This window comes from Glycine max, chromosome 20 (assembly GCF_000004515.6).
Source record: "Glycine max cultivar Williams 82 chromosome 20, Glycine_max_v4.0, whole genome shotgun sequence".
Lineage (NCBI taxonomy): Eukaryota > Viridiplantae > Streptophyta > Magnoliopsida > Fabales > Fabaceae > Glycine > Glycine max.
In genome coordinates, this window is record NC_038256.2 from 47,416,076 (window position 1) to 47,443,290 (window position 27,215).

The 27,215-nt window shown below is 34.6% G+C and overlaps 3 protein-coding genes and 1 pseudogene across 4 annotated transcripts in view; all 4 read left to right on the plus strand.

Moving 5' to 3' along the window:
- The first annotated feature begins 1,203 nt into the window (after window positions 1–1,203).
- On the plus strand, window positions 1,204–8,458 carry LOC100808091 (callose synthase 3-like; annotated as a pseudogene).
- On the plus strand, window positions 7,820–8,554 carry LOC121172713 (uncharacterized). The gene has a single exon (XM_041013582.1). It carries the CDS (start codon window positions 7,820–7,822, stop codon window positions 8,552–8,554), a length of 735 nt encoding a protein of 244 aa, XP_040869516.1.
- Window positions 8,555–11,949: 3,395 nt separating this feature from the next.
- Window positions 11,950–13,438, plus strand: LOC106794209 (callose synthase 1). The gene is made up of 3 exons (XM_014772410.3): window positions 11,950–12,354; window positions 12,612–12,797; window positions 13,179–13,438. The coding sequence occupies exons 1-3, from the start codon at window positions 11,950–11,952 to the stop codon at window positions 13,302–13,304; spliced, it is 717 nt and encodes a 238-aa protein (XP_014627896.1). The 3' UTR covers window positions 13,305–13,438.
- Window positions 13,439–17,748: 4,310 nt separating this feature from the next.
- The window catches only part of LOC100811473 (callose synthase 9), a 58,612-nt gene continuing 49,145 nt past the window's right edge, over window positions 17,749–27,215 (plus strand). The window contains exons 1-6 of one of the 2 annotated variants that reach the window (XM_006606522.4): window positions 17,749–17,863; window positions 18,306–18,432; window positions 18,822–19,026; window positions 19,322–19,419; window positions 24,879–25,042; window positions 26,330–26,426. In XM_006606522.4, coding sequence (XP_006606585.1) covers window positions 18,825–19,026; window positions 19,322–19,419; window positions 24,879–25,042; window positions 26,330–26,426 — 561 coding nt within the window. In that variant the 5' untranslated portion in view covers window positions 17,749–17,863; window positions 18,306–18,432; window positions 18,822–18,824. The other variant, XM_003556514.4, reaches the window with a different exon arrangement.

Below are 27,215 nucleotides of genomic sequence, written 5' to 3' on the forward strand. Positions count from 1 at the left end.
TAAAAAATAATAATTTTACAAAATTAATGTTAATATTAATATTATATTAAAAAATTAATATTATATTAAAAAATTAAAATGATATTTATCTTGGAATAATTTTTATTAAAATATGACATTTATTTTAGGATGGATGAAGTAATTTTTTTATTATAAAATGTTATAGTGTTAATTCTAGACATTGTACTTGTGTATAACTAGAATTTTTTACCGTTAGGATTAGAAATATATAAATAAGAGATTTTATATACTCTTTCTTTAATTTAATTTATTTTCTTTGCCCCTTTTTAATTTCAATCATTTATATTTACTTATGCATTTCATAATTTCAATACTTTAGATTTTAATTCAAAGTTATTTACTTGTTTTCATTTTATATTTTTTTTTCTTTACCTCTTCGTTTTATAAATTCAGCCGTTTACGTTTTCACTTTTCATAAAATTTATTTTTTTGGTCTAATTTTTGTTGTGTTCACTTTTAAACATTTCACAACTTTGCAGTACTTTAGTTAAAAATTTCATTAGAAATTAATTTCTACAAGTTTTATGAACAAGTCAAAATATACTTATTCAAATTAAAAAGGTTATGGGTGTGTTTGAAATATGGTTGGGTTCAACATAACTCACATTTTTTTCCTCTAATTTGACAATATATTTGTTTTCTGGTTTGCTCCTTTGAGATGTATGGACGAGATTTTGAAATCGTGCAAACGATAAACCAAATTAAGGTTATAATTTAAACTCAATTAAATTGTTTTGCACAAATTGAATTTAAAATCTCACTAGTTAATAAAATTTGGGTTATAATTGAATTAAGATTTTAAATTAAACTCATAATTGAGTTTACTTTTGTTCAATAAAAGAGAACTTATAACTAATACTTGATTCTAAATCTCACAAATAAATATAAATTTCAATGTTGAATGTTTAAAATTTTAGACTCAGAATGACAGTTTATGATTTGGATTATAAAATATTAATTTCAAAATTTCAATATTAAGGTTTAAAACAAATTTCTAATATTAAGAACAACAAGTTAAAGTTGTAGTATTCTTTTGTTTTTGGGAGGAAATAAAGCTCCATTTTTTGTAACTCTATTTCTCTAATTGTATCCCTATTATTAAGATAGGAATCAAATCTTAAATCCTAATTAAGAGACTTTCTTGGCATGCATGCTCTTTAAGAAGCCTACATGCACTTCTAAATGAGTTTGAAAGCATTCTCCATACCACCAACAATTGATTCTCGTTTTGGATTTAGGTTAAAGCTTCTATTGTAAACTTCCCCTAATCCCTAATATTTTCTATCTTAAAACAAATCTAATTATTTGACATATTCAAATTGTATGAATTATGTTATATATTTGCTACAGTTTTATTGGTTAGATTAATAAAAAAATAACATAAAAAGATAAAAAAGGAAGATTTCAGTAAGAAAAAGGAATGCTTAGTTAATTAATTTGACTTAAGTAACATTCCATATACACTAACACGCACATTAATTTGACTTAAGTAAGAATAAATTATGCCGTTGGAGTTTAAACTTTGAAATTTGAAAGAGCATATGAAATGGCAGAAGCGTTAATTGGGGCGAAAAAGCTGTGCATTTTGGTTGCACCAAAACCAAAGTCCAAAAAGAAACAAAGGACCCACTCTATGACGAACTTGGCTTGACGAATGTAGCACTCTACAACACTAGTCTCTAGTCTTCTAAGCCAATAAAAATAAAGCATCATTTCCATTGTGTTTGTGGGGCTTTTCTGTCCACAATAGTAGTAGTATTACTATTAGTAACCTCTTCTCACCCATCCCAAACAACATTATTATTCCCTTCTCGGGTTCTTCTCTCTAGCTCTCATTCTCAAGGACGCGCTTTGCATGCTGTGCACATTTTGGTGAAGGAAGTTAGATCTGTGGGAGAATGTCGTCGTCGGAGGCGCAGGGAGCGGCGCAGAGGCGATATTTGACAGTGGGGTGGTGCCGTCGTCTCTCGTCGAGATTGCACCCATTCTTCGCGTTGCTAATGAGGTTGAGAAGACTCATCCTAGAGTTGCTTATCTCTGTAAGTTCATTTCATTTTGTTTTATTCTGCCTGCGCATGCATTTTCTCACCAGCTCTTCGCTTTTCGCTTTGCTATGTTCAAACCTCTCTCTCTGACTGTCAGTGTGTACATCGAGATGAGATGCTTGCTTTTCAGTGTTTATTTGTGGCTGGTTCTGATTTTATATGTTGATTGGAATTAGAATTAGAATTATTCGCTGTCTGTCATAATGCGAGCAGTATCTGTAGTGTCCACGTGTTCATATGCATCGAGAGTGTTTAGAAGAGCTTATCTGGACTTATCAGAATAGCTTGCAACTTCCATAAGCCTTTTTTAGCTTATTTCAGCAAGCTTCTTAATGTTGTGTTGTTCATTAAAATGGTACTGTCTTTTTAGCTTATTTCAGCAAGTTTAATGGTCGAATTTATGACATAAGTCCTCAGTTGTTTGCAAATAAACACTAATTATTTTTTGGTGCTTGAATGCATTTTTTTTTTTATGGAGCGTGTTGTTTTGCTCTTGTAGGCCGGTGTTATGCGTTCGAGAAAGCTCATAGACTGGATCCTACTTCAAGTGGTCGTGGTGTTCGGCAATTCAAAACTGCCCTTCTTCAACGTTTGGAAAGAGTAAGCATTCACATGTTTTGTTTTGTCTGTACAAGATACAGTTCTAATGTTTCTTTTCCAATAAGCTTTTGTGGTATTGCTATTTCCTCAACAATAATAAGCTACTGCCTATTTTATTGCTCTATGCCTCATGTCATGTAGATGTTTTAGTCTTACACTAATATTTGGCTTTGGAGGAACGGAACTTTATAAATCAATGTGTTGAGATCCAGTTGTTGTGTCTTTCCTCGATACGAAGGAATTGTGAATCCAACAAAATTTAGAGGCGGTTTGGTTTCAGAAAGTATTGTCTGTTTTCACTTTTAATTACAAAATGCCATGTTTTCATTTTGTTTTCAATAGTTTGTCTGGGAAACCGTGTAAGCAGGGTGACAATTTTGTAATTGAAGGTGAAAATTAAAAAAATGAAAACAAAAAATAATTTCACAATTTCATTTTTTGCTTCCATCACTAATTACAAAAAATATGCCATCTTGTTTTCTATTTTCAATTGTTTGCATCAGAAATGGTAAAAAGTAAAAACAACAAAACAGAAAATAAGAAACAAGGAAACAAAGTGTCACTTTTGCAAATATTGGTTAAAACAGGAAATGAAAACAAAAACATTTTCTAAAACCAAACAGACCATTAGCATTGAAACAAAAAATGAATCAAATTCTTCATTATTATCCGAGTAGTAATTAACTTAGAGCATATGAGACATGTCTACAGCCATCAGCAGAAAATTTATAATTAGGTCCCTGCTTATGATGTAGTGTATTCTTACACATTCGACCTCCTAAGCTTTGAGCACCATACATTGTAGGCCTAACACGTAATGCTTTCTGTCCTAGGACTTGGTTAATGATAATATGAAATTGAATTAAGAATGTCAGACTCTTGAACATCTTATTTGCGGACCTTTTTCCTGTTATGTAGAATGAACGTGAATGATTGCCCCTAACTAGATTAGAGATGGCAATGGTTTCAAGTTAGTTGTATATATCTTTTATCCATTTGTTCCATTTTTAGGAAAACGATCCAACATTGAAAGGAAGAGTAAAGAAAAGTGATGCTCATGAGATGCAGAGTTTTTATCAGCATTACTACAAAAAATATATCCAAGCTTTACAAAATGCTGCTGATAAAGCTGATCGGTATGTTATCTACATAATTTGCAGCATGATATGTTCGTGCCTATTGTGCGACTAGCAGTGAGTCTGTCTTCTTACTTTCAGTGTGCAGCTTACCAAGGCATATCAAACTGCCAATGTTCTTTTTGAGGTTTTTGAAGGCTGTTAACATGATGCAATCTATGGAAGTGGATCGTGAGGTTATTTTTTTGTATCTCCTAAGATGTTATCTTCCGATTGGTGTCCTTTTTCTATGTGAACCTCTATTGATATTTAAATAAGATGGTTATAATTGAATTTTCTTTATATCGTTTATTCACCTGTCTTTACACTTACAGTTGATGATTGATTTCCCATTGGCATTGTGACAGATTTTGGAGACTCAAGATAAAGTTGCTGAGAAAACAGAGATCTTAGTTCCTTACAATATTCTTCCTCTTTATCCTGATAGTGCAAATCAGGCAATAATGAGATTTCCTGAGGTATGATCTCTAGGCTTTATAAGTACTCTGGTCATACATCTATAGTTTGAATTAAAATACTTGTTCATCACTCTTCACAGATCCAAGCTGCTGTATATGCTCTTCATAACACAAGGGGTCTAGCCTGGCCTAAGGACTACAAGAAAAAAAAAGATGAAGACATTCTGGATTGGCTTGGGGTATTGTTTGGATTTCAGGTAAATTAGATTCTGGAGCTGTTAACTTATTAACTTATATATTTTAGTCTTGTATTAAATATTAATTTATTTGAACAGCATATGACTTATTTGTTACTAACACATGAAATTCGATTTGTTTGCCACTTCTTGTACAAAATACAGAAGCACAATGTATCAAATCAGAGAGAGCATTTGATCTTATTGCTTGCAAATGTGCACATAAGACAATTTCCCAAGCCTGATCAACAGCCAAAGGTCAGGGTTTATTTGGATAATTGATATAGTCCCCCCTGCCCCCAATTTAGTTTCCATATGGACCATTGTGTTAATTCCCCCCTTTTTTTTTTACTTTCAATTTTTTAGTTGTCATGTAGCTTCTCTCAATTTAATTATATAGTTGAATGCTACTTTATACTTTCTTTGTGAGTAGACTTTCTTTTTTCTTTTTTAAGGGGCGGGGGGAGGAAGGAATTTAACACTTGATTATTTCTATTCTAGTAAGAATAATTTTTTTTCCTTCTTGGCTCCTGCTATAAACAGTTCCATTTTCCATGTTTCATTTCATTTTTTTTAGTTGCACAGCATATGCATGTTGCTCCTTTTAGTATATATTTTCATCTGCTAATCATAACAACTAATCTTTATCTTTTCATTATGGTCATTCAAAAAATATTCATACATTGATTTGTGCTGAATCTGCTCGTGACTTGTAACATTTTTTGCTTAGTTGGACGAGCGTGCACTTACAGAAGTGATGAAGAAACTTTTTAAGAATTACAAAAAGTGGTGCAAGTATTTAGGTCGGAATAGTAGCCTTTGGTGAGAGTTTCTGTTCTCATAATGTCAAAAGATACTGTAACTGCTTTCTGTTAACTTGGACCTCTTTGCTTACTTACATTTGGGGACAAGAAACATTTTAAACTTGTTATTATGTTGTAGTTGTATAGTTTATTCTATAGTTTTGAATCTGGATTCTTATTTGCAGCTAGTGTTAATTTTAACTGTTGTTAATTAGCTTTTCCAAGTAGTATATGCATATTTCAGTTCTAATGTAACATATCTCGTGGAAAATGGATGTATATTGCAGGTTGCCAACCATACAGCAAGAAGTGCAGCAGCGTAAATTACTCTATATGGGTCTGTATCTTCTAATATGGGGTGAAGCTGCCAACCTAAGATTCATTCCAGAATGCCTTTGCTATATCTATCACCATGTGAGCTTTATGACTTAACCCTATCTACAATGATGTTTATTTACTATTTCTGGCTGTATTTATAATTTTTGTAACCATTTTCTAATTTTTGTAGATGTTTTGATATATTTGGGTAAGAAGTTGAAAATGGAGTTGCTATTGGGTATGCAAATCCATTGCCAAATAAAATTCACTAACAAATTTGTGTGTGTTTATGTGGCTGCCCTTGCTTGTTTCTGTGCAGATTTTGCCTTTTAATCTACCTTGGAACATAGTTTCAAATGGATTTCCTTAACTTTTTAAATCATGTAATCCCTGTTATCACCCTTTCTATATCTCTTTGCTTCAATCTTCTTGTGCCCTTTTATTCCAAATATTATAACAGGATTAGCCCCTGGTTTTGGACTTTGGCACATTATCAGTTTTACCTATTATTGGGTAACTGTCATGTCAAATATTTTCCCTCTCTAGTTAGAACAGTTTGAATTGCAGATGTCTATATCTGTCATTTTATCAAACCCCATGCACTTTTTAACTTAGAAAGTAGATTTGTACTTTTAACTTAGAAAAGAGCAAGTAGAAAAGAGCTTGTGTTTCTTGGTGTTCTAAACAAACTAACCAAGTCGAGATTAAGAAACAAGACGAATTCCCCCATCCTGCTTAGTCATTTGGCACTATAATATTAATGTAAATAAACTTTTAGGCTTAAACATTCAAAATTTGTCATAGTTTTGTTGTCATTTTATTTCCTAGTGGTTTCATATTTCTAGCATGCACCCTTTCACAAGAAGAGCCTTTTACGTGTGAGGCTTGGACAATGTACAAACCTCCAAATCATGATGAATGTTTACATCACCGACAATTACATTTTTATCTCTATGGTTTTGGCATTACTCACATAGTTGGAATTAAATGATTTTTTTCAAAGGAAACCTATATTTTTGTTGATATTGACATGCTTTGCGATCATTTTATGGTGCTCCTTGTAGATGCCTTTGAGTTGTACGGTATGCTTGCTGGTAATGTTAGTCCAATGACAGGAGAGAATGTCAAGCCAGCCTATGGAGGTGAAGACGAGGCTTTCTTAAGGAAAGTTGTAACTCCTATATATGATGTCATTGCAAAGGTGCTTTCTGCCATTGATTATTTTCTTCTTTTCATTCTTTTATGTTTGCCTGTATACTTAACAGGTTATTCGTATTATCGAGTATTTCTCATAAAAATTGACAATCACGTTCTGCTCAATAGGAAGCTGCACGGAGCAAAAAGGGTAGGTCAAAGCATTCACAATGGAGGAACTATGATGATTTAAATGAATATTTCTGGTATAATTAATTGATTCTCCTTTTGTGTATTGTCTTTTCTGGTTTATTATTTATACCTGTCTGGGTATTAATTTTAATGACAATTATAGGTCAGCTGATTGTTTTCAGCTTGGCTGGCCAATGCGTGCTGATGCTGATTTCTTTTGCCTGCCAGTTGAGCAGCTAAATTTTGACAAATCTAACGTAAGCATTGTTAATGTTCTCAATTTCTGACTATATTTACTATTATAAACATTTATTTTTTCTCTATATGGTTAAGTTTTATAAAGGTTTAATCATTTGATCCCTATAGCTGCATCAACTTTTTGTGTTAGTCCCTACATGAGGATTTTTGTTTTGGTTTTAAGTCCCTGTTGTTAGTTTTCTTGTGGAAAACTGTCACTAAGTGGAGTCGTAAAGACTAAAACATAAAAAAATTGTTTGTATATAGGGACTAAAACATAAAATTTTTAGGTATAGGGACTAAAACAAAAAGTTTTTGTAGGTATAGGAACCAAATGATTAATTAAATTGTTTATAAAATTTAGTTCTCAGAAAGAAAAAGTTGTTTTCAAAATTGACAAGAGGCTTACAATAATTGAAAATTGATCTATATGTTATGGGGGGGAGAGTGACTTTAATCAAATTTGTGCTAACATCCATTCCTTTATATTTCTTCTCTTTTTTCAGGGCACCTAAATTAGTGGTGGACAAATTGGTGAGACTGCAACGAAGGTTTCTTTGGGGAGGAGGGCTTGACCAAAATAAGATCGCATGGATTAGGTGGGATACGGTGACATCACCTAAAGAAAATGGAGGTCTGGACATTAAGGATATCACCAATTTCAACATAGCATTGCTTGGTAAATGGAGGTGGGGTCTGATGCAAAACAAAGGAGAACTTTGGGCTAGAGTGGTGCAGTCTAAGTATGGCGGATGGCAGGGCATGTTGGCAGCAGATAGACCAGGTTTAGAATCAGTTTGGTGGAGAGACTTGAAGAAGACCCTCGTTCACTCCCCTCAGGGTCAGATTATTAATAGTGGTATGCAGTGGAAGGTGGGCTGTGGGGATCAAACTAAATTTTGGGAGGACAAGTGGGTATGTGGGGAAATGTCTCTGGCAGAAAAATTCCCCAGGTTGTATTCAATTTCCTTACAGCAGCAGAATTTCATCCAACAGATGGGAAGCCTCAAAGACAATGGGTGGGAATGGAATTTTACTTGGAGAAGGCTATGTTTTGATAATGAAATTGATTCAGCAACTGTCTTCCTCAACGAGATTCAGGATATGATCTTTCCACACCAAGGTCCTGATGTGTGGGAATGGACAGCTAATCCTACAGGTCAATACACAGCAAACAACGCCTACAAGGTACTGATGGAAGGAGCAGCAGCAGTAACTCAAGAGGATTGTTTTGCCAAATTATGGAGTATAAAGGTTCCAAGCAAAATAGCAATTTTTGCTTGGAGACTTATTAGGGATAGACTTCCGACAAGACATAAGTTACAGCGAAGGCAAGTGCAGGTTGCTGACACCTCATGCCCTTTATGCAGAGTTGAAGAAGAGAACGCAGGACACCTATTTTTCCATTGCTCAAAAATTCAGCCTTTATGGTGAGAAGCTATGTCATGGATAAATATAAAAGGAGCTGCTCCCCTCACCCCAAAAATGAATTTCAATCAACATATGGGACTTCAAGTTGATGGTGTTAGGAGCAATAGGTGGCAGTGCTGGTGGCTGGCCCTAACCTGGTCCATTTGGAAGACAAGGATTAGCATAGTATTCTCTAATGCCTCTTTCGATGCAAACAAAGTCTTTGAAGATGCAATTTTCATTCTTTGGACCTGGCTTAGGAATTATGAGAAAGGCTTCACAGAACATTTTAATTACTGGTCCAACAATATTAGACAATCTTTTTGTACTACTAGAGGTTTACTTTAGCCATTATCTATGTTTTTCTTTGGGTTCTATAGAGTGGTTCCTTCTCAGACTATTTTGTCTGATTATGGAACCATTACCATGGCTCCCCCCTTATGTATTCCAGTACCTCTGGTACTCTTTCTATATATAATATATTATCTTTGCTGACCAAAAAAAAAAAAAAAACATGCGTTATATATTTGGTTGATTATCGGTTATGATATGCATTTTTTTATACAAAAAAATTATGACATGCAATGATTCTGCTTGGATTTTTGTCTGAAAATGCGAAGAAAATGTTGTGTTTGATTATGATACTGATTTAAAATGTTAAACAGGTGCTTTTTAAAATTCTCATTTTCTTATACAGAGTATATTTGAATAGCTACTGCTGAAAGCCTGAAACTTGTACCTGCCACTGGATATTAAGCACTCACTTCGTACCCCATTGCCCAGAGGCTCTTCGCTATGCGAAGGTATGGGGGAGGGATGTTGTACGCAGCCTTACCCTTGCATATGCAAAGAGGCTGTTTCCGGATTCGAACCCATGACCAACAAGTCACCAAGGCACAACTTTACCGCTGCACCAGGGCTCGCCACTGGATATTAAGCCTTGCTATAAATTTATCTACAGGATAACAAACCAACTAACAGGGACAAATGGGCTGGAAAAGTCAACTTTGTTGAGATAAGGTCATTTTGGCATATTTTCAGAAGTTTTGATCGCATGTGGGGTTTTTTCATTCTGTGCTTACAGGTAATAATTTGTTTGTTGCATGATAAGATTCATGTGAGTGATTTTTCCCTTTAATATCTTGCATGATAAGATCCATTTCTGAAAGAGCTAATTTATTTTAGGCTATGATTATTGTTGCATGGAATGGATCTGGCGATCCAAGTGCAATCTTTAATGTGGATGTTTTCAAGAAGGTGCTTAGCGTGTTTTTTTTTTTTGCACAGCAAAAATCAGATAGTATTATATATATTTCAGTACTAGGTGTACTGAAGAGAGGATTAAAAAGATACAAGGCAGATAATTGCCGATCCCAACTATAAGATACATAAACACAATAGCTGAAACCAAAAAGGAAAGAACCCCCTAAGACAGCTCCTCCTTCAAGCTAGTAGACCATTGGTTGAAATGAATATGGAAATCTTTGTCCATACATTTTAACCATGACCAAGTGTGGAATAAAGCTTCATCCATGACTTTTTCGGGGTTGAAAATCTGGTTATTGAAAACCACTGAATTTCTATGCTTCCAAATAGTCATGGATAGAGCTATCCAAAGCACTTCCCATCTCTTGTCTATATAGCTTTTGCTGTTCCAATGAGAGAATTGTATGAAATGATTTTTAGCGTGTTTGTAACAGCAGCTATATTGAAGCTTGGACAAGGTAGGTAATAGCAAAATTTACCAGCACATTTATTGCTGCCGTACTCAATAGCCAGCTTTATCTTGCTGTATTTAGTAGATTGTTACTGTATAAAATTGTAGCCTACATTGCTACTCTGGCCTCTATTCTGGAGCCATTTGTTCTTCTATTTTAACACTAGTCTGTTTAACATGCAATTGCTCAACTGACAAACATCAAAGGAAGATTTATTTAGTGAAAAAATTTCATTTTTATTTTACTATTTAATAGATCATTTTAAAAAGTTTCAAGGTGGTACTCTGTAGGCAAAGCGAACAGAGAGCCAGAAAAGTAGAATAAAAAAATGCTAGTAGAATTTAATTTAATAGTGAAGAAAATAGGACGGGATGGCCCTGATTTTAGTAGTCTTATATGTAGACTAGCCTACAGTCGTACACTTTTCTGATAAAAAAAAGTGTACATTAATAGAAAGGAAAAAGGTCATAGCTAGAGTTTATTTGAAAAGGATTTTTGTCCTTGATTTGTATTTTATGCTAATGGTTATGAGTAACTTTTGTCCTTGTACTTAACATTCCCTGACCCATCAAAAACACCTTGTCCTCAAGGTGTTGGGCTTCAAACCATGGCCTCAAAAGTCGAACGAACAAGGATCCCAAATTAAAATGGGTGAAGGAAAATAGCTCGTGTACAAATGAAGGTTCGTGTTGCGGAAGCGGAGCCATTTGGCAGCGTCGATAGTGACGTAGAAGGGAAGGAGGAAGGGGTGGCCGAGCTCCGTGTCCTTGACCTTGGCGATGAACGTGACGGAAGGGGATAAGCCAAGGTCGGAGAAGAGGATGTGGTGGCTGGGGAACTCTGTACAGACCCGGTGGATGGCGGCCCAGCGGCGGCTGGGGAAGGACGCCTGGGGCTTGCTGTTATCGGGGAGGTGGGCGGCAGCAATGATAAGTGGAGCCGGCAAGGGTGCGGGGTGTTGCGGCATAAGTGCAGGGCGTGGCGGCGGAGTTGGCATGGGTGTGTGTGCGAGGAGTGCCTTCGCAGAGGAAGAAGATGGAGGTGTGGGTGAGTGGTGTTGACTGGTTTCCAACACAGTAATGCGTTGAATGAGTTCATCTAGCTTGGTGGTGACATGGAGTTGGTTAGAGGCTAGCTTGGCTATGGCTTCTTCTATGCGTTCCATTCTGGTTTTGGATCGAGTTGATTCAGCCATGGTGGCAGTGCTCAATGAAAGCACCAAGTTGTTATGAGCTGAAAAACAGCTCATAATTTCCTAGCATTTGAGGCCTAGGAGTCCTCCCGAGAGAGAAAGATTAGGAGAGGGGATTTCTAATTTTTTGCCTACCCATCAGAATTACATCCTTCCCTATTTATAGATTTTCGCTTACAAATGCTGGATGAAAATTCTAACAGAATTTGGCAGCATATGCCTTGGAGGAAATTCAAAACGCTACCAGGAGACAATCACCTAATGGCACCAAGGACTTGTGATTCTGTTTCTAGAAGGTCGTTGCCAGCTCAGCCATACTAAGTTTCATAATCCTTAAGGTACTGAGGTCTGCTAATTTCCCTTTTTGTCCTTTTTTCTTCTCCTTCGTTTGGTTCTGCATTTTGCTCCGTTTCTTCTTCTTCATTTACTTCTGCGTTTTGTTCTGTGCTTGCTGTGCTCTGGTCCCTGTACATAACAATTACGGTATCGATGTGGTTTTTGGTTGGCACATGGCCTTCTTGTTCAATCCTTCTGGGTTTGAGTGGCAAAAGATTGTTGATGATTGGACTGATTGGAACAAATGGATTAGCATCCGAGGCGGTATTGGTGTACTACCTGAAAAAAGTTGGGAGTCCTGGTGGGAGGAGGAACAAGAGCATCTCCAATATTCAGGAATGCGCGGAATCATTGCTGAGATATTGCTGTCTTTACTATCAGTATGGCCTTGTTTATCACTTGAAATTTACGAAAAGGACAAAAAGTTTTCTGGCAAGTCTTTTACCTGTGTTGTTCCCTTTTTTCCAACTATTTATCTCACTTTCATAATTTGGCATATTGAATGGATATCCTTTTCTTGGCTACAGGTCTATGGCATATCGTGGTTGGTGATCTTTCTAATATTATTTGTTATGAAGGTTAGTAGCAAGCTATTTTGTATCTTGTGGGGCCTGTTAAAATTGTTCATATAATGTATTGTATGACTTCTCAATATGAAAATTACTCTTTCCTCATTGGTGGGCAGTGTGGTTGGTTATCTGCAATGAAGCAAAAGGCTTGTTCACTTTTTTGCCCATATATGAAATTCATGTTAGAATCCTATATATGTCAAAAGGCTTGTTCTTGGAATAAATTTCTGCTTTCTTTCTGATTTTCTTTTCCATTTTGTCTCAAGACGGTGTCTGTCGGGAGGCGGAAATTCAGTGCAGATTTTCAACTTGTCTTCCGGCTAATCAAGGGGTTGATATTCTTAACATTTATCTCAATTCTAGTCACCATGATTGCCCTCCCTCATATGACAATCCAGGACATTATTGTTTGCATTCTTGCCTTCATGCTAACTGGCTGGGGAATGCTACAGGTGAATCCTCTTTCTCTTTATGTGCTATGTCCTCATCCACAAAACGATGTCTGATTATGAAAATGTAAAGATTAGACTCATTGACATATAAAAATTCTATGCATCAATTTAGCGAAGCTCTCGTATGCAATGAGTCCTAGAATGGTATGGTTTGGGATTCCATTTTATTGGACAATTGTTTTACCCTTATTTCCCTCAATTTACTTGTTTTTAGTTTTCCTTGTCACCGTTTCCGTTTTATTTTGCTGATTGCACAAGCATTAAAGCCTCTAGTACGCCGAGCTGGATTTTGGGGATCAGTAAAAACTCTAGCTCGTGGTTATGAGATTGTGGGTTTGCTTACTCCTGTTGCCTTCTTGGCTTGGTTTCCTTTTTTTTCAGAATTTCAGACCCGTATGTTGTTCAACCAAGCATTCAGTCGAGGTTTGCAAATTTCCCGTATTCTTGGAGGTCAAAGGAAGGGGCGCTCTTCTCGCAATAAGGAATAATTTGTCTACATTTCCTTGATTGCAGCAACAGGTTAGAGCACAGTTTTGGTATCTATTGTAAGTAGTTGTATGTTGTAACTAGGAACAGGGTAGATCCTAGGCTTCAATTTTGTTTATTTGGAACATCTACGAATGTTATTTCAATTTGAGAAACTGCATAGGAGAACGTAAAATTAAGAACCCAATTTTGTTAAAGAATATTTGGCTTGCTTGCTGTGTAGTCCTATTACTTTAATTTCCACAATTTAGGAGAGATTCTGGTTTCCCAAGTTCCTGCTCATAGGAAATAGCTGCAACCTAAAAGGCATTTTTTAGCCAGAGGTGGCATTTTTTTCCCATTTTTTCAACCACTTTTAAATAATTTTTCAAAAGAGCTAAGTCTTAACATTGCATTTTTAATTTTTAATTTTTCTTAACTGAAGTTATAAATAATTTTATTACTTCAATTAAATTTTTTTATGACTTTAAAGTCGTATTTTTTTTTCTTTTGCTTTTATGACTTCAAAGTTATAAAAGTTTTTTTTTATTTACAACTTTAAAATCATAAAATCTTTTTTTAAAAAAGTAAAATTGTTTTCGTAAAAATTGTTTTTTTTATAAAAGTTTTAAATCTTTTTACGGTCATTTTATTTTATTTTTTAATTTTTTAAAATTGTAAATAAATTTATTTAATTAATTGTCAAATAAATAATTTTAATTTTACTTGTTAATGCTTTTATTTAATATGGTGGATATTTTTTATGATTTTATTTTATATGTTATATAATTTATTAATGTTTTATTATTTAAAATATATTATATCTTTTTAATATTATTTTATTTAAAGTTTTTGTTTATTTAAAGTTTAGATAATCTATTAATAAAAATACATACTAAAATTAAAAACAATATAATACATTAATATAAAATGAACAATACAAATTAAAGAAAAATATAAAAAATATAAATTATATTAGTCATCTACTTGTTTATATGAATACTTAATACAATTATGTCCTTAACTTTTAAATAATGAGCTTTTTTTAGACCTATTTGAAAATGATTCCTCTATCTCATTATATATAACATATAAAATAAAATTATAAAAAATTATTTATGACTTAAATTAAAAAAAATTTAACTAAAGTCATAAAATTTTAACTCAGAAATCGTAATATTTATTATAAGCTATCCCTTTTGAAAAATTATTTAAAAGTGACTCCCAGTTGAAAAAATGCTGAAAAATAGTCCCTCTTAGTAAAAAAAGGCAAGCGGGGGAGCATGAAACATTTTTAGGCATGATGTACTGTCTTTTAAAGGCATAGACTCCATTCGGATGAATTTTGGAATGCAAGTCTATATCTTGAATACGTGCAAGATAATTCTAATTGTTTTATGCCTCCACCAACTTTCTTAACACACGATAATAATTTTTATATTGTCAAACAATACTTTATCTTGAATTAAAATTTCAATTTTTTCTCTCAAACTTTACTAGGAAAATTTGTGGGTAAGGACTTCAACATTAAATAAACTGAACAAAGTATATTGATGTTTTCGTTAAGGGATATTTAAATTCTATTAATAGCTTTGACGGGTGTCAAGACTTCTCATATTGTTTGACGGATGTTCATTTGCAATGTTAGTTCTATGGCATTCCTGATTAATAATCCCGAGGCAAGTAACTAGCTTGATCTGGCATTTTGCAAATATATGACCAAGAAGCAAGCTGCAAACTTTGGGCATCGTTATTGTTTCCTATGGAAAGAAGAACTCCTATTTGCTAATTCTTGTTGAACACCATCTAATAGTATAACGAACTTAGAAGAGTTGGGTAGATATTTTACTAATAATGTTAACTCGACGAATTCAACAATATTCTCAGTCCATTTTAATTCTAAACTTGTAATACCTGTGAGTTACTTTTTACGCAAATAAATTCTAATTTTTTTTGCTCAAACCTAGTTGAAAGATAGGAAACTAAATGTTATCAAAATTTAAAAGTACAAGACACAAATTTATGTTATTACCGGATGCAATTCCTGTGAGTTGCATATGTTTATTTAAATATAAAAGATAATTTGAATAAATAAAGGATTTATTATCTTTTTATAATTTCTTTTTGGCGAGGACTATCTTTTTATAATTAGTAACTTAGTATCCTGTAATATTCCATCAATACTATTATAAAAATCATCCAACCTCCATTTTAGTTGTACACCTGTTGACATAATATGGGCCCACACACATTTATTTAACTTCTTTATTGCATTGCACATTTTCTTTCTTACGAGTCATTGTTATCTTTTTTTTTTTTTATCAAGCCTGTGCAAACAGACTGCTACCTAATTAAATATAAAAAAATAATTTACTCACAATATTGACTTTTGATAATAGAAAAAAGTGCAACTAATATTGTGAGATTAATGTTATTTTCTAATGGTAGTTCATTTGGTCTCTTCATTTCAATTTATGTGGTGTGGATAAACTATGATGATATTGTCACAAATCAATCAATCAATTCAATATTATTATAAAAATTATCCGACCTCTATTTTAGTTGTACACGTGTTGATTGTGTATGATATGGGCCCACGCACATTGATTTAACTTTTTTACTGCATTGCACATTCTCTTTCTTATGGGCCATTGCTACCTTCTTTTTACTAAGCCTGTGCAAAGCACAGACAGCTACCTAGTTAAATATAAAAAAATAATTTACCAACAATATTGGCTTTTGACAATAGAAAAAAGTGCAACTAATATTGTGAGATTAGTGTTATTTTCTAATTGTAGTCCATTTGGTCTCTTCCTTTCGATTTATATGGTGTGGATAAAAACTATGATGATATTGTCACAATAATGTTTTAGCGCTTGTAATATGTTTAATTACACATTTTATTTTTATGTTTGATGATGTTACAAATTTGGCCACCTAACTTTTAAGATTTTGCATATTTAATCTTGTCACTAATTGATAATTTGTGAATGCTAGTTCCTTTTTTAGGCACAAATTAAGTTCAGACTTTTTTGATCCCATCCATTATAGTCTATATTGGACCAAGTAGCCTATTTTACCACCTATGGCTGAAATTACAGGAATCAAAACACACATTTGTTTCCTTAAATTTATAACAACAATGGTAATGGTAATCAAATATGATTATATAGTTATTTGTAAAATTGTGGATTTTAGATGGAGATGAAAAATTAACGTGAGCTATCACTTACATTCTCTTGTCCTAAAATAAATAGATGCCGTAAGTTAGTGGACAAAGTAACACGAGGATGGATTAAAAAACTCTCGATATTACATGTGTTTATCTTTTTTTTTTTTAAGTAATTAGAATATCTCAATTTTGTACAATACTTAATTATAGATATTTTAAGAATGCGACAACGATTAGTTAAAGAAAAAGAACGAAAACAAAAACGCGCAAAGGTTTTACTAAAATTCAACAATGTATCTATGTTCTTAAGAGCAAAGTGACATTATAAGTTTTATCTACTGTGTGTAAAGAGTGAATTTTTCACTTTTTTTACTTTCTCAATTAAATATTTTTTTATTTGAGGGTGTATTCACACATTACTCTTATAACTAGTAAAAAAAACTTATCTTTTAACCATATTTTTTATTAATGGGAAAGACAAAGAAAAAAAATAGAAAAGGAAACTATTTCCTAACTGCAGCCACTAGCACATCTGAAAAAAAAAACTCAATTTCTTTAACTATTTATCCCTTTTAATTATTGTGTCTTATCTATATCTTTTTTTTAGGGGGTCTTATCTCTATCTTTAAATTAATTTTAAGATTTTTTTAATATCAATAACCTCATATCATAATTTAAATTATTCTAAAATATAATTTATATATTTAAATATTTATTTATTATAAATTTTAATTATATAAAGATAAACATTTATCCTGTAAAAATAACCTAAATTTCTAGTTACAATAATATTTTAAAAATAATTTAAAATAGATAGTTAACGATTATGATGCATGGCGTGAATAACTTCTTACATCATGTTATATTTTTATTACATGTAAATATTTCGTGTATTTCATCAATATTTATATTCAAGTTCAATTTTAAAAAAATACATATTAAGACAAGTTAAGAGATTAAATTTTTTTAAAATAAGTAAATAGCGTACAATTATTTCCGTAAAATTTAAAGCATATATTAAATGATAAATTAATAAATGGTAACAGTTTTTTACTTATGGAGTGTAAATCTAACATCCTCCCCATTATGAGAAATGCTTTTTATATAAGTATTTTTTAAGAAGTAAAAAAATATAATTTTCTAAACAATCATACTAACAAATAAAAAATTTATGTGTTTTACTAAAATAAAAATTTATTTCAATCAATAAATTTAAATAAGTGACCCTATTTTTGAAATGACGCGTTTACTTACTTAATTGTTAAGTTACTCGTGTCCATCACAATCGGGTTAAGACACGGATTTTCTTTTGATTACTTTTGCTGAAGTGGTCCATTTCTTGTGCCGTCGTGGGTTTGCCATTTACTTATCCGCGTCTGTGTTTGACGACGCCATCCACCCCAACCCAAACGCCATTTGCCCGTTACCGGTAGATCCGGTTGCCCACTACTTTTCCTTTTCTTTCACTTTTCTGCATTTCAAACCAAACAAACAGAGCAGAGAGCGCACAAAAACCGTTTTTCAGTAATTAGAGTGCGATTCTGCTCCTTTTCAACTCCCAACCCTATTCCTAGGGTTTTTCAGGTTTTCCATTTTCCATTTCCTTCGCTTATTCTTGCTATTCCCTTCGTTTTTTGTTTTTCCGAGAAAAATTTAGCGCGGAAAAGAAAGCTTTTCGATCTCGTGCTTTTCTTTTCGTTTCGTTTAAATTCAAGTTTCTGAACTGTATGAAGCTTCTTTCTGTCTGAATCGTGTGATCTTCTGTTTATATGCGGAATGGTGGTTCTTGTAGTTTCACTTGCTATGCTTGTAGCTTCTTGTAGCATTTCGTGTGCTTTTCTGAACATGGAAGGTAATTTGTCTTGCTGCAGTGGATTGTTTGCTGGTGCTACTGATTTGATGCTATAGACTGAGGTTGAAGTGGATCCACTCGATTCGATAACTCTTCTCATCAACTTTTCATCGTTTGATGCTGTTGTGAACCTTTAAGTTCAATAGGTAATAAGTACTGTGAATCTTTGGTGACTCTCTAACGTAATGGTTATTGGAGCTAGTTACTCTGTAGTCTGTACTGCACTTTAAACATCACCGGAGTTCTATATTTCTTATGATTCGGTTGCGGCATGCATTTCATAATTGGTTTTTGTGTGGAGGCTTGCATCTTCCACTCCACATTTTTGAAATTTACAAGTCAACTTTTGAGATTTAACAACAAGACAATATTGGTGGATGGATGGTGAAGTAATATTTTAACAAACATTTCTCTTGTTTAGATTGCTGGTTGTTTTGATTTGCACTTATGTTTTTCCTGCAGGAATGGTTTTTGGTTTGACATGTTTTGTAAATTATTAATATTAACTTGTATGTTTTTCACTTTATATTTATAGAAAATGTCTCGAGCTGAGGAGCTTTGGGAGCGGTTAGTCCGTGCTGCATTGAGGAGGGAAAGGACTGGTGATGATGCATACGGGCAGCCTGTTGGTGGAATTGCTGGAAATGTACCATCCGCCCTAGCTAAAAATAGGGATATCGATGAAATTTTGAGAGTTGCTGATGAAATTGAAGATGATGATCCCAATATCTCTAGAATATGTATGTTTGTCACATCTTGCTTCGTTTTCCTTATGCATTTTTTATTTATTAATGTGCCATCTTTTCAACATCTTTACCACAAAATAGTTTTGAAGTCAATAGAAGTTTTGCAGTTTCATATTATCTCTGCTTTCTTGTGTGGTGGATGATAGGAAATTGTTAAACTTAAGTGGTGAAAAATGGGAAAGTCCCATTGAAAACATTTTTCTTGAAAATTCATATATATACTTTGACCAACAAGCTCCTATAGACATGATACCTATTGTTTGTTCTAATAATTCTTATTTGTTTGCAGTATGTGAGCATGCATATTCATTATCTCAAAATTTGGATCCTAACAGTGAAGGCCGAGGTGTTTTACAATTCAAGACTGGTTTGATGTCTGTCATCAAGGTAGAAATTTATTGTCTACTTTTATGTAAAATAAAAGTTGTGCTCAGGATACTTGACATGTGCATACCGGTATGTTTTGATTTGTCTGTGACTTTGTGGTGCTTGAAAGGCATGCTAGAATTTTGCTGCATGGTCTCTCAGTGCAGCTCCCTTGGAAAGTTCATATCATTTGACTCCTTTTTTTAATTTTTATTTTATTTTATTGCATGATTGGTCTTTGAATTTGCTGTATGAACTTTGCCTTATAGTCATTTTGATAATTAGTCCATGGGCCTATTGCTACAGTTTAATGCAATGCTAGCAGGGCTTTAGATTAACTTCCATCTTCATTTCTTTCTTTGTTTTTTAATATTTCAAACTAATCTTGGCCACTATACATTTAGGGTAAAACCTCTACGGTAGTTATTGATATCTCACCAGTCATCATTTATGAAGAGATTAGTATGCGTATGTGCTGAGTTCTGAGTTGCTTATCAGAGCTCTATTCCTATGGTGGTGCTACTCCTCTGTAATGGAACTGCAATGAAAATTGCAGGCATTTTGATGCTCAAATCAATGGCAAATTCTAGTAGCTGGTCAGGGTGGCTCCCCCTTATTTATAGTTTGGGTGTGGTTGGGTCACGGCTTGGTGGACATAAGGCAGCTCCTGTGCTCAGATCCTATTGCACCTAAGAAGGTGGGGGAGCCTTGGCGGTAAGACATTCTCGCAGGAGGTGGTAAAGTGTTCTGGAATGCCTCTGAGATTCTTCAGATGGGTGATCCGGATTTGGGTCAAAGATGGACAATATGTCCCAGGTTGCGTGTAGGGCCTGGACCCTTGGACGAGTTCAAAACAGTAATGTGATGCGATTAATTTATGATAGGATTCAAGACCCAAATGTAAAGGGATGGAAAGTGAGGGAATCTGTTAGGGACCAAGATACTCAATGTGTACAGTAGAAGGAAAAAGGGGAGTTAGTTAGGCAGTTAGTAATTGAAGAGAACTGAATTGTACTTAGTTTGTTTTTTTTGATCTGCAAAAATAATGTTATATATTAATTTGAAATCAGTACAAGTTGTACTGGTATATTTACAATCACCAATCTAATCTCCGGTGTGGAGGTTTGGTTCCTTAATACAAAACTAATCATCATGGATTAATGAACCAAAACTCTAAGTGTATAATTTACATTGGTGATCCCTGCTTGTGGAACTATTTTCCACTAATTACAGAACCCTTCTCTAATATGGCTAGACCACTGATGAAAAGGATTGTCGAATCCTTTTACAAGGTTCCTCGGCCAACTCCAGCAAAAGAAAATGGCTTCATCCAGTATCTTGTTGGCATTGAAGCTTTCATTTGAAAAGATCATTCGATTTCTATGGTTCCATACACACCAAGTTAGTGCCACCCACGAAATTAACCATCTCTGTGATTTGATACCAAGATAGGTACTACAGAACGAGTGCTGCAAGAAGTTCTGTCTTGGGTGTTGCGTGAATGGTCCCGCCATGTTAATCCAGGACAAAGATTCCCACCAGATCTGCCCAAGTTTGTGACAGCTGAAAAATAGATGACCTGCATTCTCATCCTTTTCTCTACAAAACGGGCAGAGAGTATCATTGATGTCGACATTTCTTCTAGTCAAATTCGATTTAGTGGGCAGCCTATCCCGTATTTGTCTCCAGGCAAAAAATGCTGCTTTGCTTGGTATTTTTAGCTTCCGTAAGTCATGAAATATCCCATCTGTGTTATCATCTTTTGAGTTCCTGTCCAGTAATTGATATGCACTTCTCACTGTGTATTTTCCAGTTGGATCATTCATCCATACCCATGTATCCGTATGCTGCATATGTATGTTAACATTTTGTATTTCCTCCAGAAAAGCAGCTCCCATAGGTATCTCAGCCTCAAACAGTAGCCTCCTCCATTGCAAACGCCACTCCCAACTTCCTTCTGAACTTTCTCCCATCTGTAGAATGTATTGCATTTGTTGTTTCGAATTCAGGTAAAGTCTAGGGTACTTTACCTTTAAAGGGATCCCATCAGCCATCCACCCATCTTCCCAAAATCTAGCTTTTGCACCAGAACCTAGCGTTTGTTCCAGAACCTAGATTCCATCTTATACCTTGTTGGAACTAGCTTTCCTCCCCTGAATTGTGACACACCTCACTCAGATCAGACCACCATTTGGAGGCTGATTGAGGTATATGGTTGCCATCCAAGTTCCGCCAACCTCCATATTTGGAATCTAGCACTCTAGCCCAAAGGTCTCCTTGGTGGTGAAATAAATCCCACTTCCATTTTCCAAGAAGTGCTTGATTAAACTTGGTCAAATCTCTGATTCCCAAACCTCCTTTTTCTTTTGATAGGCATGCTGTCTCCCAACTCACCCAAGCAATTTTATTGTTGTCCATATCTCCACCCCACAGGAACCGTCTTTGTATTGTGACTAGCTTGTGTACCACCTTCTTTGGAATCTTGAAAAAAGAAATGAAATAGATAGGAATTGAGTTCAGGAATGACTTTATCAAAGTCACCCTGCCCCCAAATGATAATTGCTTTTGTTTCCACTTTGCTAATCTACTCACATTTTTTGACAATGGGTTCCCAAGTCACACTACTTTTTGGATTTGCCCCAATGGGGATGCCCAAATAGATAAACGGTACAGATAGCAAACTGCAATTGAGGTACAAGGCAGCCTCATTCAACCACTGGACAGACTTTTCAACCGCCCCAAACTGACTTTTTGCAAAATTGATTTTTAGGCTGGATACCATCTCAAAACTCCTCAGCATTGCCTTGAGGACCTTCACATTTTGCATGGATGCTTCACCAAAGAAAATGGTATCATCTGCATACTGCAAAATGCTGATTTCTACCTCATTTCTTCCAACCAGTAGTCCCTTATATTTGTTTACTTTCAATGCTTCTCTCATTATACCCATTAAGCCCTCAGCCACAATATTGAATAGGAGAGGGGCTAATGGGTCTCCTTGTTTGAGTCCCTTTTGTGGATTGAATTCAACTGTAGGACTTCCATTAATCAGAATTGACATAGAAGCTGTTTGGAGACAGCCATCCACCCAATTAATCCATTTAGGACAGAAGCCCATCTTCCTGAGCATAAAGATCAAAAAGTCCTAATTAACTGAGTCATATGCCTTCTCATAGTCCTCTTTGAATATCAAACAGCTTAGCATTTCTCCTGACTTCCTCCATCGCTTCATTGGCAATTAAGACACTGTGAAACATGTGCCTTCCTTCAATAAAAGCTGATTGTCGCTCATCTATGATCTTTGGCTAGTACCCCTAGTACTTACTTATATATACCTTTTATCTTTGCTGATAAAAAAAAACTATGATCTTTGGCAGCACCTTCTTCAATCTTCTTGCTAATACTTTGGCCATTATTTTATATATGCACCCTATCAGTGATATGGGCTTGTATTGGTTAAGGTTTTGAGGATCGAACACTTTTGGAATTAATGTTACGAATGAAGCATTTGTGCCCTTAGGAAATCTCCCATTTGCATAGAACTCATCCAGAAATCTAAGCACCTCAGGTTTCATTAAATCCCAAAACTCGTTGATAAATTTGAAATTCAAACCATTTGGTCTAGGGCTTTTATGACTCCCACAATCCCACACTGAATTGTGCTTAGTGATAGATATAAATAGAAGGGGCCTCTTAATTTAGAGGGTATGCCTAATCACATTTGTGATAACTGATTTCTCAGTTGATAAAGGGGACTGTCCCTTGGCGGAGCTTGCTTTGAATCGTTCTCTCTTTTCTCTTTCCCTCATTCTTTCCTCTTGCTTATTCTTTTAGCTTTGACATAACAATGTGTCTGACCTATTGATGACCTCTAAGGATTGATATCTGTGTTGAGAAATTGGAGGGTTCTCTTGAATTTGCCATGATGTTGTTTGGAAAGATTGGATCAACATGAGAAATCAAATAGATAATTATCAAATTGATGGAGAAGCAAAGGTTACGGTGGTTTGAGGGTGAGAAGGAAGGGGAAAAGACAAAACCCAAGCCATATTCTTTTATGACGAACAGGAAGAAAGTGGCGAACGAGGAGGAAGACCATACAATGATGGAGGGGATGCATGTGTAGGCCAAAATAGTGAATTTACCAGTCTTTGAAGGTGATATTTCAATTGTTTGGATTGCTTGTGCTAAAATATATTGAGGTACAAGGTATTCCTTTTTCGAAAAAGTTATGATTGGCATTTGTGAGCATGGAAGGAGTGGTCGTTCATTGGTTTCGATTTTGGCAGCAAAAAGAATTCAATTTCAAGTAGAGGCTTTCTCTACAGCTTTGTTAAGGAGGTTCGGTGGAAATTACAGTAGCAATGTTTTGAAAGATTGGCTATTATGAAACAGGAGGGACTCTGTTGGGGAGTATGCGCACATTTTTGAAACCCTCATTGCCCAAACCAGGGGCTTTACCGGAAGAGCAATTGTTGGGGTACTTTCTTTGTGGGCTAAAACCAGAGTTAAGGTGACAAATTCAGGTGCATAACCCAAAGGAGATATTGCGAGCAGTGGAGATAGCTTGTGCAATTGAGTGGGGGAGCTCTTGGAAGCTCAATTATGGAGTGGGTCGGAAAAGAGAGGTATCTATTATTCTACACGTTTTGATTCTTGAGGTGATTCAATTGTCAAGATGAATTTGTTGCTCAGCAATTCCTTTCAATTGGGATCCAAGAACCCTTCTCTTGAACTGGGAAAAGGTGGCTGGCAACAATAATGCTTCACAATCAAATTCAAGCTCCAAGATTGGGAGGGAGTACAAAGCCTCATTCAGATGGTAGTAAGGGTGCCAAACAGTTACCCTACAACCAGTACATGCATAGAATGGAAGAGGGTCAATGTTTTTGCTGTGGTGAGACATTTCTTCGAACCATTGGTGTCCTACCAAGAATTTGAGAGTTATGATCTTAGGGGAAGATGAACAAGAAGGTGAAGGAAAAAATAATCATATAGTGAATATTTTGAGTTCAGAGGATATTATTCCAGATGGAGTTGATTCTATTGAGTGTCAAAATTTTAAGCTTTCCTTTTGCTCAGCCAAGGGATTGAATCTACAGTAGTTCAGCTATTGTGTTGGCCAAGCACTTGCATTCAGCTTGAGTGCTGGATCTAGGAACTGATGATTGCTTCTTGTACCACTAGGAGATGAGAATAGGCCCTAAGATTATACAAGATCATGTAGATATCCTGTTATAACTATACATGTGTTCTACTCTAACTGGCAACTGTCAGTTCTAGCAGAATGTAACAGAATTTGACATGCTCTCTTTAGAGAGATTATGACATTTTATGATCTACACTTGTTTTTTTTTCTCCCTTTATTTTTTTAAAGTATTAACTGTTCTTTTTTAGTTTCTTCATTTTAGTAAACTTTGTCCATCCTTTTAGGGTCTGGTATAATTTGTTATATCTATGTTATTTGTTTATATTTTCAGCAAAAGCTGGCTAAAAGAGAAGCTGGAACCATAGATAGAAGTCAGGACATAGCTCGGTTACAAGAGTTCTACAAGAGTTATAGAGAGAAGCATAATGTGGATAAATTACGTGAGGAAGAAATGAAGTTACGGGAATCTGGTGCTTTCAGCCGGGATCTTGGCGAGTATGTATTTTGACTGAAAAAATGGCATAACACTCATTTGGATTATCCTGTGCTTCCTCTTTCCCCCTCCTGTTGGGGCACCACCTGCCTCAAAATAAGTTATAAAATGTGTCTGATTGTTTTTTTTTTTCTGTGCTCTTTCATTTTTATTGTGTTGATTGCTTGTGATGGATTTGCCCCACCTAATGGGATAAAGCTTGACTTTGTTATTTACAATAGAATTTAACAAGTTTGATAATTGATGTATCATGCTTTTTGTGTTTGTACATTGAGTTCAGTCATTAGGTTTTGTAGTTGAGTGATAATTTAATTTTTTTAATTGCGGATTTTGTATAAAAAAATCTTCAAATTATTCCAAAACTGAAAATTTTCAAGTCATCCAGAATCTCTTTCATATGAAAGAAAGTGAAGCATATGTATACATACCTGTAATATAAACATTTAAAACTTGTTAGAATGAAGCTGATCCTGTGTCAGAGTCCCAGCAAAACTATCCAATTTAGAATATACTTGCTGTGATGTCGTATTATTGCCTCAACCTCAATTAGTAAGGTTCAGAGGTATATGCCATAACTTATGGCCAAGAAGGGTAGTATTTTTTAATTGAGCCAATAGATTGTCCAACCCATTATAATGCTGTACTCTGTTAATTTGGATGATAGGAGAGTTTCATTAGTGTGTTTATTTGAAGGTTTACAAAGTCATTCCTATGAAATTGAACTTGGAAATGTGAGTTTCCGGTGTTTGTTACAAGTTTTAAAAATATATTCCTGAGTATTATTGACTTCTCGAAAGTAATATTGACTTGTTCCCAAACAAAATATTCAGCTCCATGTGTTTAGTACGCGAGTTAACACAAGATTGTGACCAAGCAATAGTGCTTTGGTTATTTTGAAGTATTGTAGGAGTACAGAATTTAGGAGTTCACTGAGCAGAGATTGTACCCAGCCATCTTAAGTGGCACTCCTTGTTTTGAAGCCAAGGTTATCAATGGTGGAAGGCTAAAATTCCCTATGTAAACATGCCATTGCGGCCTAAATAATTATCAACTATCCACACACTCGCGTTCAAAATAATTATCAACTGTTCCTCCTTTTTAATTCTTTCTTTCTTCCCTTTTCAAAATTTCATTGGTTATCCAAAATAATTGCTCACTACATAGACTTTGTTCACAAACTTCTTTTATGATCTGCGATCTCTGTCATGGCTTTTAATTTATACATGCTACATGATTTGTGTTGATTATGCTCATTCCTTTTCACATTAAGTGTTTTCTTCTGAATACAGGTTGGAGCGCAAGACTGTGAAGAGGAAAAGGGTTTTTGCTACCTTAAAGGTTTTGGGAACAGTACTTGAGCAGCTGAGTGAAGAAATTCCTGATGAGGTTGGGTTCTTACCTTCTGGGCACTCTTAATAATATAAAGGATTAATTGCACTTTTTGTGCCCAAAGTTTCACAATGTCGTGAATTTTTCCCCCATGTAGAAAAACCGCCACAATTAAGACATTGTGGCAGTTTTTCCTTTGAACCGCCACAAATAAGACTTTTTTGTCATTTTGTGATGATTCTTTTCCATCAATTGTGGCGGTGTTTTTACGTGGGGGCAAAATTCGTGGAAAAAAGTTGGTGGGCAAAACTTGCAAAAAAAAAGTTCAGGGCAAAATCATGCATTGTGAAACTTTGGGGGAAAAAAGTGCAATAAGCCAAATATAAATTAACAGATTCTTGTTTTGCTTATTGTTATGGATTATTTTCTTTGAGGGAGCATTTTTGTCTATTCTGCTAATGAGTTGGTTTGTGATTTTGAGAGGATTTTCCTTTTTCAATATTTCTTCTCTTGTTTCTTTGAAATAGTTCACTTTTATAAATAAAAGTGAAAATAACAATAAAATGTTTGAGACAGATCTTTTAGGGGAACTTTTGATAACTTTGTAAAAGAGGTGGTGATTCGTTTATAGACTTGTTATTTTCTTTACTTTGTATTAGAATTGATGATCATCCCCCACCCCCCTCCCCTCCCTCTTAATTTTGTTATTTTTTTAAATTTGTTTTCTTACCTTTCTTTCTTTCTGTTTTTTTTTTTTTTTTGCGCAGCAAAAATAGATAATATATTAATTGAGTACCAGAGGTACTAGATTTACAAGTAAAATATAAGACCGCAGGCTGATGGTTT